General features: G+C 44.1%; 1 protein-coding gene across 1 annotated transcript in view; it reads right to left on the reverse strand.

Annotated features, from left to right (window-relative positions):
• ELP5 (elongator acetyltransferase complex subunit 5) overlaps positions 1-15,789 on the reverse strand; it is a 69,890-nt gene extending 54,101 nt beyond the window's left edge. The window contains exon 1 of the mRNA XM_078669569.1: positions 15,419-15,789. Coding sequence (XP_078525695.1) covers positions 15,419-15,470 — 52 coding nt within the window. The 5' untranslated portion in view covers positions 15,471-15,789. The remainder of the gene's footprint in view (positions 1-15,418) is intronic.
• Positions 15,790-16,187: the final 398 nt, after the last annotated feature.

Consider the following 16,187-nt stretch of genomic DNA (forward strand, 5'->3'; position numbering starts at 1 on the left):
CAAAAAAACGATGGACTGGGATGCAGTGCTGAGTAATTACCAGGCACTAAAATTAATCGAAACATTCCACCCATCGACTTTTTGTTTGCCTAGTAAATGTATTATCATTAACGTGGTTATTGGTGACAAATGTAATTTTCATCTCAGAAATGGCAGCGTTGTAGTGTGGAGCACTGCAGTAAACAAGTAATGGCAAATCCAATAGGTTTTGCCATTAAAATATGAGTGTGAAGCAATTGGCTTTGCCAATGCTGGCTTGTGAAGCATTGTTCAGAAACTAGTAACAGAAAAATGCATATTAAAATACTAAAGGAAAAATAAATACATATCTTCAGATATCTCAAAACTGTACATTGCATTCAATATTATTTATCTTTATAAATGACATGGTTTATTTCCAAATATATTTCACTCAGTAGACTCTGAAAAGAGTATAAAAAGAATAAGGAATGGGTGGATATCAAAGTAAAATGATTAGCCAGGACGAAGGCTAAATCAGAGAATTTGCAAACGTTAAAACCATTTTTCAAATGCACTAAACCCAATTAGCGATTCAGGAAAGGTTTTCCTGTATAGCTAAATGGGTTTAGAAATGGATTCAGAATCACTATTTGGAAGGGGAGTGTTTTGGGCGTCCATTCCATCTAGTGAATCTGACCCTCAATTATAAATTCCTGCAACTGTAATCCGGTCGCAAAACATAGAAAAGTTACTGAATCCTAAATTGGGGTGGTAAGTGACCCCCTTCCACGAAGTGGTCCACTGCAAACTCTCAGTGAAGCTTCTAACAAAAAGAGAACTTTTTGTTTTAAACAAAGTCCTATTTCCTTTAAGTAGAATGGGTTGCATTAAAAAATATCTATATTTGTTTAAAACACAATCATAGACATGGTGGTCTGCTGACTGTTGCAGGCCATGGTCATTGAGACTGTGGCCAATTAAAGGGCACATATTTGCGATCTACCAAATGGATATTGATACTAACGCATTAATTAAAAGTCGGTGATGAATTTTTGACCATATTTTACAAACATGAGGTTCCACAGGATTCAGACATGAAACAAAAGCTCTAGCATTTCGATTCTCAGTAGTACTTCAAGGAGCAGGCTTAAAGGCCTCCGTAGAGAGAGACATCTTCTTTTTACTCATGCTAAGTTCACCGTCTGAATCAAAAGGCTGCCCCCTTCCCCTACGCCATAAAAAACAGTCTTTGTGTGCCAATGCCGCTGTTTGCAGGAGACAAAAACAACCCTTACAATCTGCTCTTTCACCATACCGTGGTAAAAAATATACATATTGCTGTGCTTTTACAGACAAGCTGCGAGAGCTGGCGAGCAACACGGCGTGTTGGGGTGAGTGTTTGAGAAGGGAGAAGCAGCAAACGAGGTAGGAAGGAAGAGCTTTGGACGAGTACAAGTCTTCCAATCAAATGGATGGTAACGAGGCTATGCTCCATTGGAGGTGAAAACATGAGCAGAAAAAAGAATGCCACTGAATATGAAGCAAGCAAATGAGTGACAGGGAAAGCAACCAATGGTGAGCAATGGGCTGGTGCAATGCCCACTATAAGTTGTTGGTATGGTCCACAATAGGTCTTTCGACAAAAGAAAACTAAAAGCTGCCCACAGACAAGACCCAAAAAGCAAGATTTCTAATATTAAGAAGACTGGTTGAATAACAACTGTCCTCTTACATTATATGAATTTGTTTCGACAATATGTATTCCTAAGAAATACATAGTCACACAAAATAAAAAAACAAGTTATTACATCACCCTGCGACCCCCATTTCAAAGGATGGATGCCGGTGTCTGCCCTCGCATGCCTCAGCCGGTCTCTAGGGTGGACGGACCACTAACACACCCCTCTCCACATCACACACCAGAAACTTCTCCCACCTATGTCCTAAAATGGATCGCCCCTCCGCTAAGGAATCCAGATGGCCATGTTGAGTACTTAAGTCACTCTTTCTATTCCTGCCAAGATGGCTCAGTGATTTAAACTCTCACAGTTGATGTCTGCACTGATCTGCAGGTCACGAGTTTGATTCCCAGCATGGCCAACTCAGTCTACCACCCCTCTGAAGTTGATCATTTGGGTAACAGGCACACCTGTAATTTATAGTGCATAGCAAAAGGAGAAGAGTGGTTTGGAGCACTAAGCAAAAGCAAGATATTATTTCTCAAGGGATGTTGGATCAATCAGATATGTCCCAAGTACAGCAGAGTCACCGCTCCTAAACAGACTGATCTTGCCTCTAACAAGTAGCTGACCAGCTGCATTATGTGCGCCCCCCCTTATTCATGTGGCACTAGGCTGGCACCACAAAGAGAACCCAGTCACCTGCAGAAAAACATTTGGTGGCTCAAGTTGCTTTTACTGTAGGGTCACTGTGCCCAATCACATTTTCTCACCACATTGAAAGTGATCAAGATTCTGTCTGTGAACTAAGGAAGGTTAACTGGTCACTGCACTGTCTGAAAATGTGCTCCTAATGAAGGCAGGGAACCGTTTGTGGCAGACTAGTTTATTTTGAAAGGTTAGCCGGATATACAGAATGAGCCTCCCCTTGGCTCAATCACAACAATTCTTTAGTTATTTGTTTCTCTGTTTTGTACAGTGCATACAGGACTCAGGGACGAGAGGGCTTTATAAAGTACTTCAATTGTAAACAGTAAAAAGAAGTCCCAGATGTACAGGTTTCCTGTTTTAACACTTTTGAACACAAGAAAGACACAGACCAATGGAGTGGTCTAGCAATTTAGGAAACATAACACAAATGGTGTGAAGAACATATAATGAAGAATACGAATTTACAATATGTAAATAAAATATAGCAAATATAGTAGAAATTCGTTAAATAAACAGCAGGGATATTGACACCAAGCATTGCAAGTCTCCCACAAGCACAACTAAACTCTTCAATAAATAGTTTCAAGTAAGACACGCTGTTTGTCATGTTGCAACATCGCCACCCTCTGGACATTTGTGCTACTACAAGGTTTTCCTTTTTAGGTCTCGCCTGTCGATGCGCATGCGCATCGAGCAAGCGAGACTATGGGGGCTCATCCACTCTTTATCCAACTTGCAAGGAATCGTGGCGATTCCTTGCAGTGCCCGTGACTTTTAAGCTCAATGCGCATGCGCATTGAGCTTAAAAGCGCGTGCACATGCCCCCAGCCGCCTGCCTTGCCTACTCTCCCGCCCCCTCACTTCTTGATTGCACGGCCGCTAGGCCGTGCCTCCCCTACTCTCCTCCTCCTACTCTGTCTGTTCCCGCACTCCTCCCACACCCCCGCTCCGCCCCCTCCCCTGCCTGCCATGTCGCGTCGCATTTCTCCTCCCCCCTCCCCCCAGCCGCCTGCCTTGCCTACTCTCCCGCCCCCTCACTTCTTGATTGCACGGCCGCTAGGCCGTGCCTCCCCTACTCTCCTCCTCCTACTCTCCTCCCCTCGCCGTCTGTTCGATAGCCATTGTTTTGTATTTCCTATTTGAAATTTTTTTTTTTACCAAGCCGGTTTGGGGCGTTAGAACATAAAATCAACCTGGCAATGTTTGCGCACTTTACAAAAAGGCGTTCAATAATCCCGATTGCAAAGTCTACCTCGTAACCCCCAAATCTCTGAGGTTGACGCCCTCCTCGCGCCCCGGCTTGCTCCTGGTGAAGAAGGTATGTCTCCCGCACCTTTCATGGGCTCCAAGCAGACTGGTAGCACGTGCATGGCTTTTGGCACGGCAGTCTGCTAAGTGACTCAATGCAACACTTGTTTGAAATCCGCAGGAACTTGGCACCAAGAGTGTTGTTTATGTGCGCGATTTGCTCGAATTGAGGAATCGAGCGGCTGAGCTCTCACTGTTTCACTTGTGTCCTGGGCGGAAAGCAAGAACGGTTATATAATTCAGCAGATGGTTTAAACTTTCATAACGTTTCTTCCTTTTGGTTTTTCCATGTCCCCCTTTCTCTAATGAGAACAGATCGGAAAAAAAGGCTTCTTGCTATGCGGCTGGTTCCTCTTGCCCGTGTTTTGAAATGTATGCTTTCTGAAGAGATTTCTGGAGGCCATGGGGTTCCATTATGAAGCAATCATTTCTCAATTGTTAGCAAACTACACATAACTAGAGCAGCCCTTCTGCCAGTAGGAACCGGGACATATAATATATAAAACAATGGTTTAGCCTCCCCTACTCTCCTCCTCCTACTCTCCTCCCCTCGCCCTCTGTTCCCGCACTCCTCCCACACATTAGAAATGCAATAGCCAGTCAACTAGCCCTTTCAGCGTCATGTGACCAGCGCGCCCCATTCAGCTTTGCTGGTGTCGTATCACATGACCCAGGCATGGCCAGTCGTCAGGTTGCACCGCCCTTTGGTTCCCGAGCATGCTGTTCTCAGCCTTCTCCAACATTAACCAAATCGGCAGCGGCCTCCTCGACCGCCCACTCATTCCCGGCCATTCAGCTCAGCTGTTTACATTGCCAAATGTCTTCACAACATCTGCAGCAGCTCGGCTAAAAAAAGCAGGAAAAATCCACAACACCCCCTTCGCCAACCAACTAAATACATCGCAACACCTGGCAAACCTTTTTCTGTACCCTGCTGCTTAACACCCTCTCCCCCGCTCCGCCCCCTCCCCGCCATGTCGCATTTCTCCTCCCCCCTCCCCACAGCAATGCCCTCCTAACAACACACAGTGCTCCCTGATGCAACGTAATTATCCGTCATATTAGGAGTACTTTGTTAGCTAACAAGATGGTTGTACTGAACCCCTCACCCTCACTCACCCTCACCCTAACTCACCCTCACTCACCCTCAACCCCTCACCCTCACTCACCCTCAACCCCTCACCCTCACTCACCCTCAACCCCTCACCCTCACTCATCCTCACTCACCCTCAACCCCTCACCCTCACCCTCACTCACCCTCACCCACCCTCAACACCTCATCCACCCTCAACACCTCATCCTCACTCACCCTCACTCACCCTCAACCCCTCACCCTCACTCACCCTCACCCTCAACCCCTCACCCTCAATCCCTCACCCTCACTCACCCTCACCCTCACCCTCACTCACCCTCAACCCCTCACCCTCACTCACCCTCAACCCCTCACCCTCACTCACCCACCCTGACCCTCACTCACCCTCAACCCCTCACCCTGACTCACCCTCACTCCCCCTCACTCCCCCTCACTCCCCCTCACTCACCCTCAACCCCTCACCCACCCTCACTCACCCTCAACCCCTCACCCTCACTCACCCTCACTCACCCTCACTCAGCGCAACCACAGCATCATTTAATAAACTTTACGCTATTGGCAATATAAAATAAAATCCACGTATTAATTATTAATTGTTTTTTAAAGCCATTGATTTTTTTATATCAACACATATAAGTCACATATAAGTCCCGTTAATACAAAACATGTTGCTTTACAAATGCTAGAGGTGTCACATTTACAAAAATTATAACTATTGGCTTTGTAAAGAAGAAAGCTATTAATTTAGCTATTTAGAAAAAACAACACATAAATACAAAAAATAAATAAATAAATAACACCTATAGCTCAAACTTTACTACTGCGAGACCTATTGCATTTCCAATGCTTGTTAATACGGGATAGCCTACTTCTTCCGGCTTCCACATCAACCAGGCTGGCAAAATAAACTCGGAAGCAGTTTAGCACTTTTAAATGAAAACAACATAAAATGCAAGAAAAATAGATATACTCCTGGTCCTAAACATTTGCCTACTCATCCGCTTTAGCTATCGTCACCTCTTGACGCGGTCACTGAGTGAACCAGGACGCACACAGGGTCAGATGTACAGACAGGTTGTAAAATGTGGTCGCACACTTCGCACCAACTTTTTGCAAACCGTTACTGATTTTCTATGTAATGAATACGTCGCATAGCAACATCTCCAGTCACAGAATGGCCTGCCTTACGAGTATTAATTAGAAATGCCGCTATAATTGGCGACCCACTGTGATTGGCTAATAATTAAGGGGCGAAGGCCTGCAAGGGACTATAGGCCAGTATCCATGTGTTTGCATTCACAACTGGAAACTGTAATAAACTTTTTTTTTTTAAAGCAGCTCGTGTTCTTTAAAAAAACGGTGCTGCTTAAATAAGGTTTCCAATTTGGGAAACTCTTCAGGGCAGAAGGCAGTCGTCAGCAGAACCATAGCCTGCATCCCCCCACACGCTCCCTCAGCGGTGGCAAACCATTGATACTTGCCATTCCGAATCACAATTAAGAGTTAACACCTTTTTTATGCCCTATACTAAGTGCAATTGTCTATTGGTTATAATAAACCATTTATGCAAGATGGAAAGGCTTTTTCAACTTTTAAAATATGTTTAATACATACTTAAAATCCATTCTGCGGTCACAAACCCTTTGATTTTACGAATCGTAGGGTTTGCGATCATTTAAATGGCTTTGTACATCTGGTCCCAAATGCTTTTGCGATTTTATTATCAACCGGGGAAACAGAGGACAGTCTTAATAAAGTGAAATGATCTTTTGTAATTTCGTGCTTTACTCCACTCATATCAAGGGCAATAAGTTTAGACTTAATTAAATCTCACTTGTGAGTGACCAGCCAGTGGCGGGTGCGATCACTTCCTAGTCTTTCAATGTGCACCCACTGACAAAAATAAAGATAACCATCATTCACGTATTCTCAAAAAAACACACAGAAGACCGATCAGCAAAATTATCATAGAAACCCTGGCCTATTACATATGGCCTTGGAAAACTCCTAAAAAACAAGGATGTAAATGTAGGGGTCCAACACTACAATGAAATCCTTAGAAGGTAAAAAAGATTTTTTTTAAAAGTAAAAAGCACAGCATGGGATGCTTGACACCCTTGGTGTAAGAGACCGTAAGAGGCTATAAGGAGTCTCCAGTGTCCACCAACATCACCCGGATTTCCAAGCACACCACAAGCAACAAGGAAATAACACAAGCACGACATCTTAAGCACCAAAGCATAGCTTATGCAAAGCTAAATTCAGAACTAAACCGATCTAGAATAATCTGTGAAATCAGAGGCAACACAAAAGGCACAAAATAATAAATATTCATACCTAAGAACACAGGTGGAAGAGGGTGCTATTTCACCTGAACACCCCATACGTGCTCTCAGTTTGCACCCGTACCAGGATAGTATCTCAGAAACACAGGGGTGGCTCCCCCATTAGGGCAGAAGTGCGTAGCCTCACTTCTTTCTCGCAGTGCGAGAAGCAGAAACGTAAAATGGTAAATCTACTATTTTATGTGTCTGCTTCTTGCACTGCGAGAAAGGAGAAGGGTATGCCTGGTTGGGGGTTGCTGAAGTTCAGGGGAGGAATGGCTTGCCCACTCTGAGTGCGCTGCATTTTCTGCACGTATCCTACACGGAGAAAATGGCCTCTCCATAGACTAATAGAGCATGCTAAAGCACATGCTTTTACATCGCGTTCCATAACAACATGGTCGTTACAACGACTGCGTTGTTACGTGATACCTTTACAACGCAAGTCATTAGATTGACTTGCACTAGATGGCGCTCCAACACTAAAAATATTATCATTTACTATTCCAACTCCACCTTGCGCAACAGTAGGGAAGGTGTTGGAATAGTAAATCATACTATTCCTTAGGTTGATGCGCCATCTAGAGCAAGTCGATTAATGATTTGCGATGTAATGGCATTGCGTTGTAACGACCGCGTTGTTATGGAATGCAATGCAACAACCGCTTTGTAAAGGTTGTTTCCCCCATAGACGCCTGTGGGGTCGGCGGCCCAGCCAATCTCAACGATGCTATTGTGATTGGCTGTGAGGGGAGGGAGGCTGCTTCCTGTTCAGTAAAACGCGGGACCCGGCCAGGGGCTGAGACGGCGTAGGATGGTAAGTTTATTTTTATTTTTTAATAACCACCCCGCGAACCACTGCGACCCCCACCCCCCCACACGATATCCCCACCCCAGAGTCATGCCGGCCGCGACTGCAGGAACCCAATTAAAAACCTAATGTCTACTCCAACAGCCATTGAGTAGTCACGTGAAAACCAAACTGTTTTAAGTGAACGTCTAGCAATAAGCAATATTCCCCAAGGTGTAAAATATACCAGATAACACCTTTTCTAAAGAAGTCACAAGCAGAGGCGGCTCCTCCATTAGGGCGGAGGAGCGTTGCCCCACTGCTTTCTCACAGTGCGAGAAGCAGAAACATAAAATGGTAAAACTACCATTTTACGTTTCTGCTTCTCGCACTGTGAGAAAGCAGAAGGGTATACCTGGTTGGGGGCAGGCGGGTCTGCCGAAGTTCAGTGGAGGAGTGGCTTGCCCACTCTGAGTGTGCTGTTTGGTTGGCCCCAGGGCCGACCGAACCAGTCATACGCACTTTGCATTTGCTCCATGTAGGCTGCATGCAGTCTACATAGAGAAAATAGCCTCCCCGTAGACGCATGTGGGGTCGGCGTCCCAGCCAATCACAACGCTACCATTGCAGCGTTGTGATTGGCTTAGGGGAGGGAAGCTGCCTGCTTCCTGTTCAGCAAAACACGGGACCCACCCGGGAGCTGAGACAGCAAGTTTATTGTTTTTTTAATTAACACCCCCGAACCCCAGTGCAACCCCCCTGAACCCCAGTGCGACCCCCCCCTGAAACACAGCGCGACCCACCCCCCCGAAACACAGCGCAACACCCCCCCCCCATAAGCAAGTCATGCCGGGCACGACTGTCAGCAAGTCCTCCCCAATTATGACCTTGTTGCCCATTTGTTCCCTCCTAATAAAAAGCCAAAGAGCTGCATATTAAATCACAAATGCACACTCTGGTTTGGTATGGACTGAAGCGGTTAACTTTTTTCCTGAGAACAGGCAATTGGGTAAGATGGCGGGAAAGGCAACACCACAGTCTAATCCTGGCCATACAGAGTCACTGAGAAGAAATTGTTTGTCACAACCCATCAATATGCCAATGACAGACAACTGTATTTCAGAACAGTATAAATAAGAGGCAATCTGCTTTGTGCAGGTCTGGAAAATGTTCAAGTTTAGATGAATGCATATTTTTGAATGTGAAACTCAGAGATTGAATTTGATCTTGTCCGCAACAAAAATATAAGCATACAGGATCTTAAGGGGCTAAGGAGCTTCAAATTGAAAGCTTGACTATCACATCCCATGAAAGTTACATTTGCACAATGGTCTTCTAGCTTGAGAAATAAATATTTTCCATATGTTTACTTGTTGTCGCAATCCAGGTCAGTTAAGTTCCAGTATATATTTTTTTGAAATAGGCAAAGTTTTATTGTAAGCCGCGAGACGACCGCATGCTTCACGGAACGCCGATACTTTACTCGCGGCTTACAATAAAACTTTGCCTATTTCAAAAAAATATATACTGGAACTTAACTGACCTGGATTGCGACAACAAGTAAACATATGGAAAATATTTATTTCTCAAGCTAGAAGACCATTGTGCAGCATCATAAATAAGAGAATTCGAGATAAAGCCCTGAAGAAGTCCGGTCACGGACGAAACGCGTTGGCTATTGATCTTAAAAGTGTTTGTGAAAATAAAGAATTTTTCTACTGAAGATAACCTGACTTTGGAATTCTTGGGAGAATGACTGAAGAGATATTGGACCGCTGTGGATAACATTAATGATTTTGTGATATTTATTATTTAAGTGTGCGGAGTCAATTTGTGCTAATCTTTGATTTGTAAAACAATTTCTTGTTTTTCGAAAATTGGGATCTAGGGGATTGTATCCCAGACTACCTGCACCTAAACACCTACACACACATTAGGGATTTTGTCACCAGTGCGGGCAAAATAGCCTTAATCCCCTGTTCTGGCGTGACTAAAGTTACATTTGCGTTCTCCAACAACTCAACAAATATATTGATGATTTCAACCAGCTGGACACCTTTCAATCGGGTTTCAGGAAAGGTTGTAGCACTGAAACAGCGATGCTCAATATTTCAGATGATATCCACAGAGCCTTAAATGAAGGTGAGGCCTGTCTCTTATTGACTTATCAGCGGCATTCGACACAATAAACCATCCAGCTCTACTTGAGACTCTGAAGAGGCGCTCTGGCATTAATGGCAATGTCCTAGAATGGTTCACTTCCTTCCTTCAGTACTGTTCGCAACAAATTAAAATCAACTCCTGCCTCTCGGTACCAACACAAGTCAAACTTGGAGTCCCGCAATGATTGATCCTCTCACCACCCTCTTCAGTCTCTTCATGGAACCCCTTGCAATTATTTTGAAGTAAGCAGGGGTTTAATACCATCTTTACGCAGATGACACTCAAATATACCACAAAATCAAATCACCCAATGATGTCCAACACCTCAATGTCATGCTAATCAATATCCAAACCTGGTTTAACGCAAACCACTTAAAGCTGAACCCGGACAAAACGATTAATTCTGTTCTCTCAAAAAAGTTACCACCGACCTATTCGAAACTGGCTCAAGACTCTTGATGCTCTAAACTGCTCCCTCATCCTATCAGACTCGGTAAAATCACTGGATAAGTACCTGTCACTGGAAGACCACATCAAGAACTCTGCAAAAGGTGCGATTTCCTCTCTAAAATACCTCAAGAAAATTAAACCTTTCATTCCCCAAGATGATCTCAAGACAATTGTACAATCCCTAGTCCTTTCTAAACTGGACTACGGGAACACCATTCTAACAGGTCCACCAAAAGCTCACCTAGCCCCACTAAGGTCAGTCCTTAACATGGCAGCTCGACTCATAACTGGTGTAAAAAGATTTGAACACATCACACCTACCCTCAATGCACTCAAATGGCTTCCCGTGGAAGGAAGATGTATTTACAATCTGGCCTGCATCACACGCAAGGCCCTTCACGCCCAATCCCCCAACTACCTAAACAGCAAACTGGTAAAAGCAGGAAAATCGAGAACTCTGAGAAGCACCAACTCACTTCTTCTCCTCCCCCCAAAACTGAAAAGGAAAATGCACTTCCTACTGACCTCAGATGCAGCCCCTCCTTCTCTTGCTTCAAAAAGGACCTGAAACTCCTGCTCCTTAACAAATACTTTTCTGACCAATTCAACCAACCTAGGCATCAATAGTCTAATGAACTCCCCTCTCACTCCGACTCTCAAGGATGGTGGTTATCTGACAGTTTCAACCACCTGCGCTTTTCTTTCCTTCACTGTATACATAAGTGTGATGTCTTTGCTTATATATTTATGCATCCTCATGTTCTGCGATGTAGTGCAACTTTTTCCTTTGTGTAAAGTGCTCTGATACCCACGGGTCTAGCTAGCGCTATATAAATCTTTATAAATAAATAAAAATAAATTTGTAGGTCTAACCTCGGCAGCGCATGCATTGTCTCTTCGATACATGCTGCATCTACTCTGTGGGCTTCACGCCCATCGATTTCCATTAGTTATGTGCCATTCATAAATGCTGGCTTTCTAGTGGTGTATTGGTTGTATTTGTTCCTCCTTTGGGTGCTTGGTTCCCTCCCATGGCGACTGGCTCTATTACATGCAGGCGTTTGCATCTGTCCTTTTCTATTACTTTCAACACACTTTTTTTTAATCTCTGATCCTCCTTTCAGAAGGTTCTGAAACGCTTGCTTTCTGAGTTGCAAGCTGTCACCCAACCCGCTCTTGATTCAGGTTGACCCGCCCCCACCGAATGTTCTGAATTGATTGCTTTTCGGTATTGTGAGCTGTCGCTCAACCCACTCCCGATTTGCAATTTGACCCATCCACCTCCCTGCATTTTGGGTATCACAATGCGTTCACACAGCAGCAGTTTAGGAAGTATTGCCATAGTGATAATACACGGCTACTTGACTTTATACACGGTTTTGCGGTCGTGAATGATAGTGTACTCATTTAGAAACTAAATGGTTTCCAGTGTTGTTTGCTTTGTGCACAGGCTGCTCCCCCTCAAGATCAGTATATAAGATGGGTGTCACTCCTTTGAAATGCACAATTATATTGAATTTCCATTATGTGTCCCAAAGGAGCACCGGACATCTTGTTTTCTACTGCTGCAGCTGAATTCAGACACAAGGTAAGAACTTGTGATGGATGATAGACCCTCAAAAGTAAACCTGCAGACAGCAATTGCTAAAGTAAAACAATTTCATATATTGTTTTCTGGAGCAAATGTCAGGTAGTGAGATGATGGACTTTAGAAATATATTATTAACCCAGATAAAACCCAGTGTGAAAGCTGCAGAGACAACAATTATCTATCAAATATTCAATTTACACACCTCATTTTGCAAATGTTCGTGACAGTCCAGCGAATCAATTCAATTGTGGACATCTTCTCTCATTCTCTTTTTAAAACAAATTTTTGCTTAAAGAAGAAAAAGCACAAGTTTGCTCACATAACCCGCCAATTACATGTTTTCTTTTTCTCTGTCTTGCAGTCTTGTCTGTAAAATCCTATTGCCAACGCCACAAATAATGTATGCGATTTACAAAAACAGATCCAATTGTGAGCCTCCCGACACCCACCAAGGTGTTGCTTCATGCAGCCAGATATAATTTATTCTATGGTGTTCACCGTTACTGGAGGAAGGTAATAAAACCTGTTACATATTAACCCTTTGGCAACTAACTTGAAATGATTGATCATTAACATAAATTCATTGCAACATAATTGGCTGTGCATACAAAAGGGCCTAGTTTGTTTTTGCTGCGCTGTAGATGCTACTCGGGGTGCGCAAAGATGCTAGTTTACATCTAAACGCATATTTACACCATTTAAAGAATGTTAAACTTTCTCTTATTCTAGGTTTGGAGTTAGAACAGTGACATATCCTGTTCTGTGTGAACAATGTGTTTGCTGCTCTGGGAGCCTGTGTAATGGAAAAGAGCTGTAGGGGTGATAAGGGCGACCTGCGTTGTCACAGTGATGCCCTTGTGACATGGAATGTAGAACCTTCTGTCTATGTCACACACACCTGTACTCAAAAGACTGGGCTCACCCAAGCCCAAGCCAAGTTGTGCTGATGTGGCTGCCACATAGTAGGTCTTCTCTTGCATCAGCAAATAGTTATGGGAGAGTAGGACGAGGTCGTCTGCAAAGTCCAGGTTACATGTCATCCAATGTGTCGACTGGAACCCATTTTTTCTTGCTCTGAATGTCTTCATGATCCAGTCTGTGGCCAGCAGGAAGGGAAAAAGGTGAGAGCAAACATATCTGGCAGACTCTGAACCTTTTTTTTTGCAGAGTTTTATATAGGGCGAACTTGACCCGAATCGGGTATCAGAGCATTTTACATAGCACCAGGTACGTTACATGAGGACACACATTCATTTTTTGTTAGGCAAGGGGAGATTAAGTGATTTGCCCAGAATCACAGGATGTTTAATGTCGTTACCGAGACTCGAACCGAGATTCCCAGGTCCGAGGATGAGCGCCCTAGCGGTTAGGCCAACTCCTCTCCTACTTGGAAGGCTTCCTTCAGTTGTCCTCCATGGACTATCCTGCAGATTATTCCCTAGTAAGAGTTCCTGATGATTCTAATGAGTTTATCTGGCACACCGTAATTACAGAGGAGTTTCCAAAGTGTATTTTTGTCCACGTTGCTGAAAGCCTTCTGATAGTCGGTGAAGTGGACATGGGGAGAAAGGTGGTGATAGTGGTGGGGGGGTTTAGGGGGTCTGTGAGGGTTCCATTCCATTGAATGATCTGTGATGATGCGGAGTGGCGCAATCCGGCCTGTGCAGGATCTATCTTTGCGGAAGCCAGCTTGCTGGTCCTCCCAGCTGAGCGTCGACTTGTCACTTTATTCTGTTCAGGCTGACTCTGTTGAACACTTTAATGGGGTTGATAGAAGATCTATCCGTCAGCAAAACTTAACATAACAGAGCTTAATCCACTGGTGTAATTTCCTTCACAAGCAAAGTGAATACCAACAGTAGATTCTCCTCCCCTTTTAGCACTTCCTCTAGAAAGAGGGGGATTTTTCATAAGCACTGAACAGTAAATCAGACACTAAGCCTCCCGCCAACAACAGGCAAAGACACCCCCTTCACTTTTCTTGCCACCTATGGAAGTCTGGTGAGCTTCAGGAACTCCCAACACAAGGACAATGAACCACTGAAAGATTGGGACGGGTTGGTTGCCATCACTTGTCAAACTGCAACTAGAGTTGCCACCTTTCCAAAAGAAAACTACCAGCCATTCCTTCATGTTTTAAGAGTCTACAAAGAAGGACCAGATGTGATACTTACATATGATCTCACTTTATTTAATTATTAACATGCCTTTTCTGTTTTTGTTTACTCCTCAGTCAGGTATCATTAAGGCAGCTCAACAGCATCTTCTAAAGTGTTTTCTTTTTATATTTAGAGATTGAATTATAAAGTGTTAAGGGGAAAATACCGGCTTTAGGTGATTCTCCAAATGTTTGTACCGGACAGGGCATTAAAATAATCATGGTAGTAGAAAAACTGGCCAAGTGGCAACCCTAACTGCAACACAGAGTCAGCGACTGATGTTGTTCAGATTATTTTAGACAGACTGGGACTGTCATATATCGTCAGTCCAGGTCAAAATTCTTCCACCAACACATGGGCCATGTATTAGAAAATAGAAAGGTTAATGACCTTGCATTGAGGACTTAAGGAGCTTAGTAGAGTTTTAGGATGGTGCCTAGGTCCTGACTGTCCACTAAAAAGGTACTTTCTGATATCTATCATGTTACTTAAACATAACTGCATTGTTCTACTTGCTATAAGGTGACCAAGTGCTATAAGGTGACCAAGTGCCTCGCGTATACATTGAAATGTCACAACTCTAACAGTTCAGCCTAAAATTACAATTTGTACTAGCATCTAAATAAGTACGTGTGTCTTAGTATACTTGTAGCTCATCCCTGAACTCTGCATGACTCATGACTAGGTCTTTTTACCTCCATTTCCTTGCAAACTTAACCTGGCAGTGACCTGTCACTGTCCCTTTAGTCTATGCAACACCCTGGGCTTCTGTAAATCTAATTCTGCAGCTGAAAATGCAGACATCTCAGCTTTCCAAGGCTCATGCACGAGTCGCTCAACAAGTACACACACAGGTTTTCTAAGCAGTTTGGTACTTCTATGTACTCCATTATATGTTCAGGTATACAATCGCCAGAATCCCCAGGACACATAGTGCACTTCAGGGTTAATAAAGCATGGAATAGAGTGCTTTGATAGTCCGATTGCTTGTGCCTGCGGGTGATTCCCTGCACCTTCATTTGTCTCACTATTTCCCTGCTCAAACACTTATTCTCACTGTGGACTCCTGCAGAGCCCACCAGCTTCCCGTGCTGCAATTCACAAACTCCAGTGGCGATGCTGCTGACTCTACATCAGCCATAAAAAGGAAGAAAGAACATACCACAGCACAACCACAACACTTTATTACCTAATATGATCAGGACACCGGTCCCTTCCTGTAGCAGCTCCTGCAACACCATTTCAGCTTTGCTCTCGCATTGAGACACAACTTCCGCCCACTCGTTGACCACTTCCGCCCACTCGTTGACTACTTCCGCCCTTACTGATGCCAGGTTCGACGTGATGAACGGGCAATTATGCCTTTAAAAAATTCTCCAAGCTAGCCGCTCCTACATGACAGCAGATGGTTGTAAGATGGCCATAGACCACAACTGCATTTACCAGGATACAAATACGTGTTCCATTCCAAAACAGGGACCCCCTCCTCTTTTTAGTCTGATGGGCTCTGCGTTCTTTCTTTTTGCTGTGACCGCCATCCTGGGTTGCTTGAGCACGTGCAGGCCCAGCAGAGGGCGCCAACGTCCTTCTGTGGCTCATACCAGCAACCTGCCAAGCCTGTTCTAGCAAAAAAGTGTCATGGGTGGGGGAGGGGCGCCCTGCAGCATTTACCTACGTTGTGCAATAACGAAGTAGTCACGTTTGCAAAGCGATGCTGGGTAAAAAGTAAGAGATGGTGTTCAGTTACCTAAGACATGGGACAGCTGCTGCTTGGTTGTTCTGCACAGACACTCTGGTGTGAGTCTTGGCCAAGTGATCGGTGTATTCCTGGTATGGAGACTTGGTAAAGACAGTCTCCTTCCAGAGATCTGGGGTCAAGTAGCTGTAGGTCTTTGAGATAGTCCCATTACCTTATGTAAGTAACGTATGTTTTTGCAATCTGTTCTTTTGTAATGTTT

The sequence above is a fragment of the Lissotriton helveticus genome, chromosome 12 (genome assembly GCF_964261635.1).
Source record: "Lissotriton helveticus chromosome 12, aLisHel1.1, whole genome shotgun sequence".
Taxonomy (NCBI): domain Eukaryota; kingdom Metazoa; phylum Chordata; class Amphibia; order Caudata; family Salamandridae; genus Lissotriton; species Lissotriton helveticus.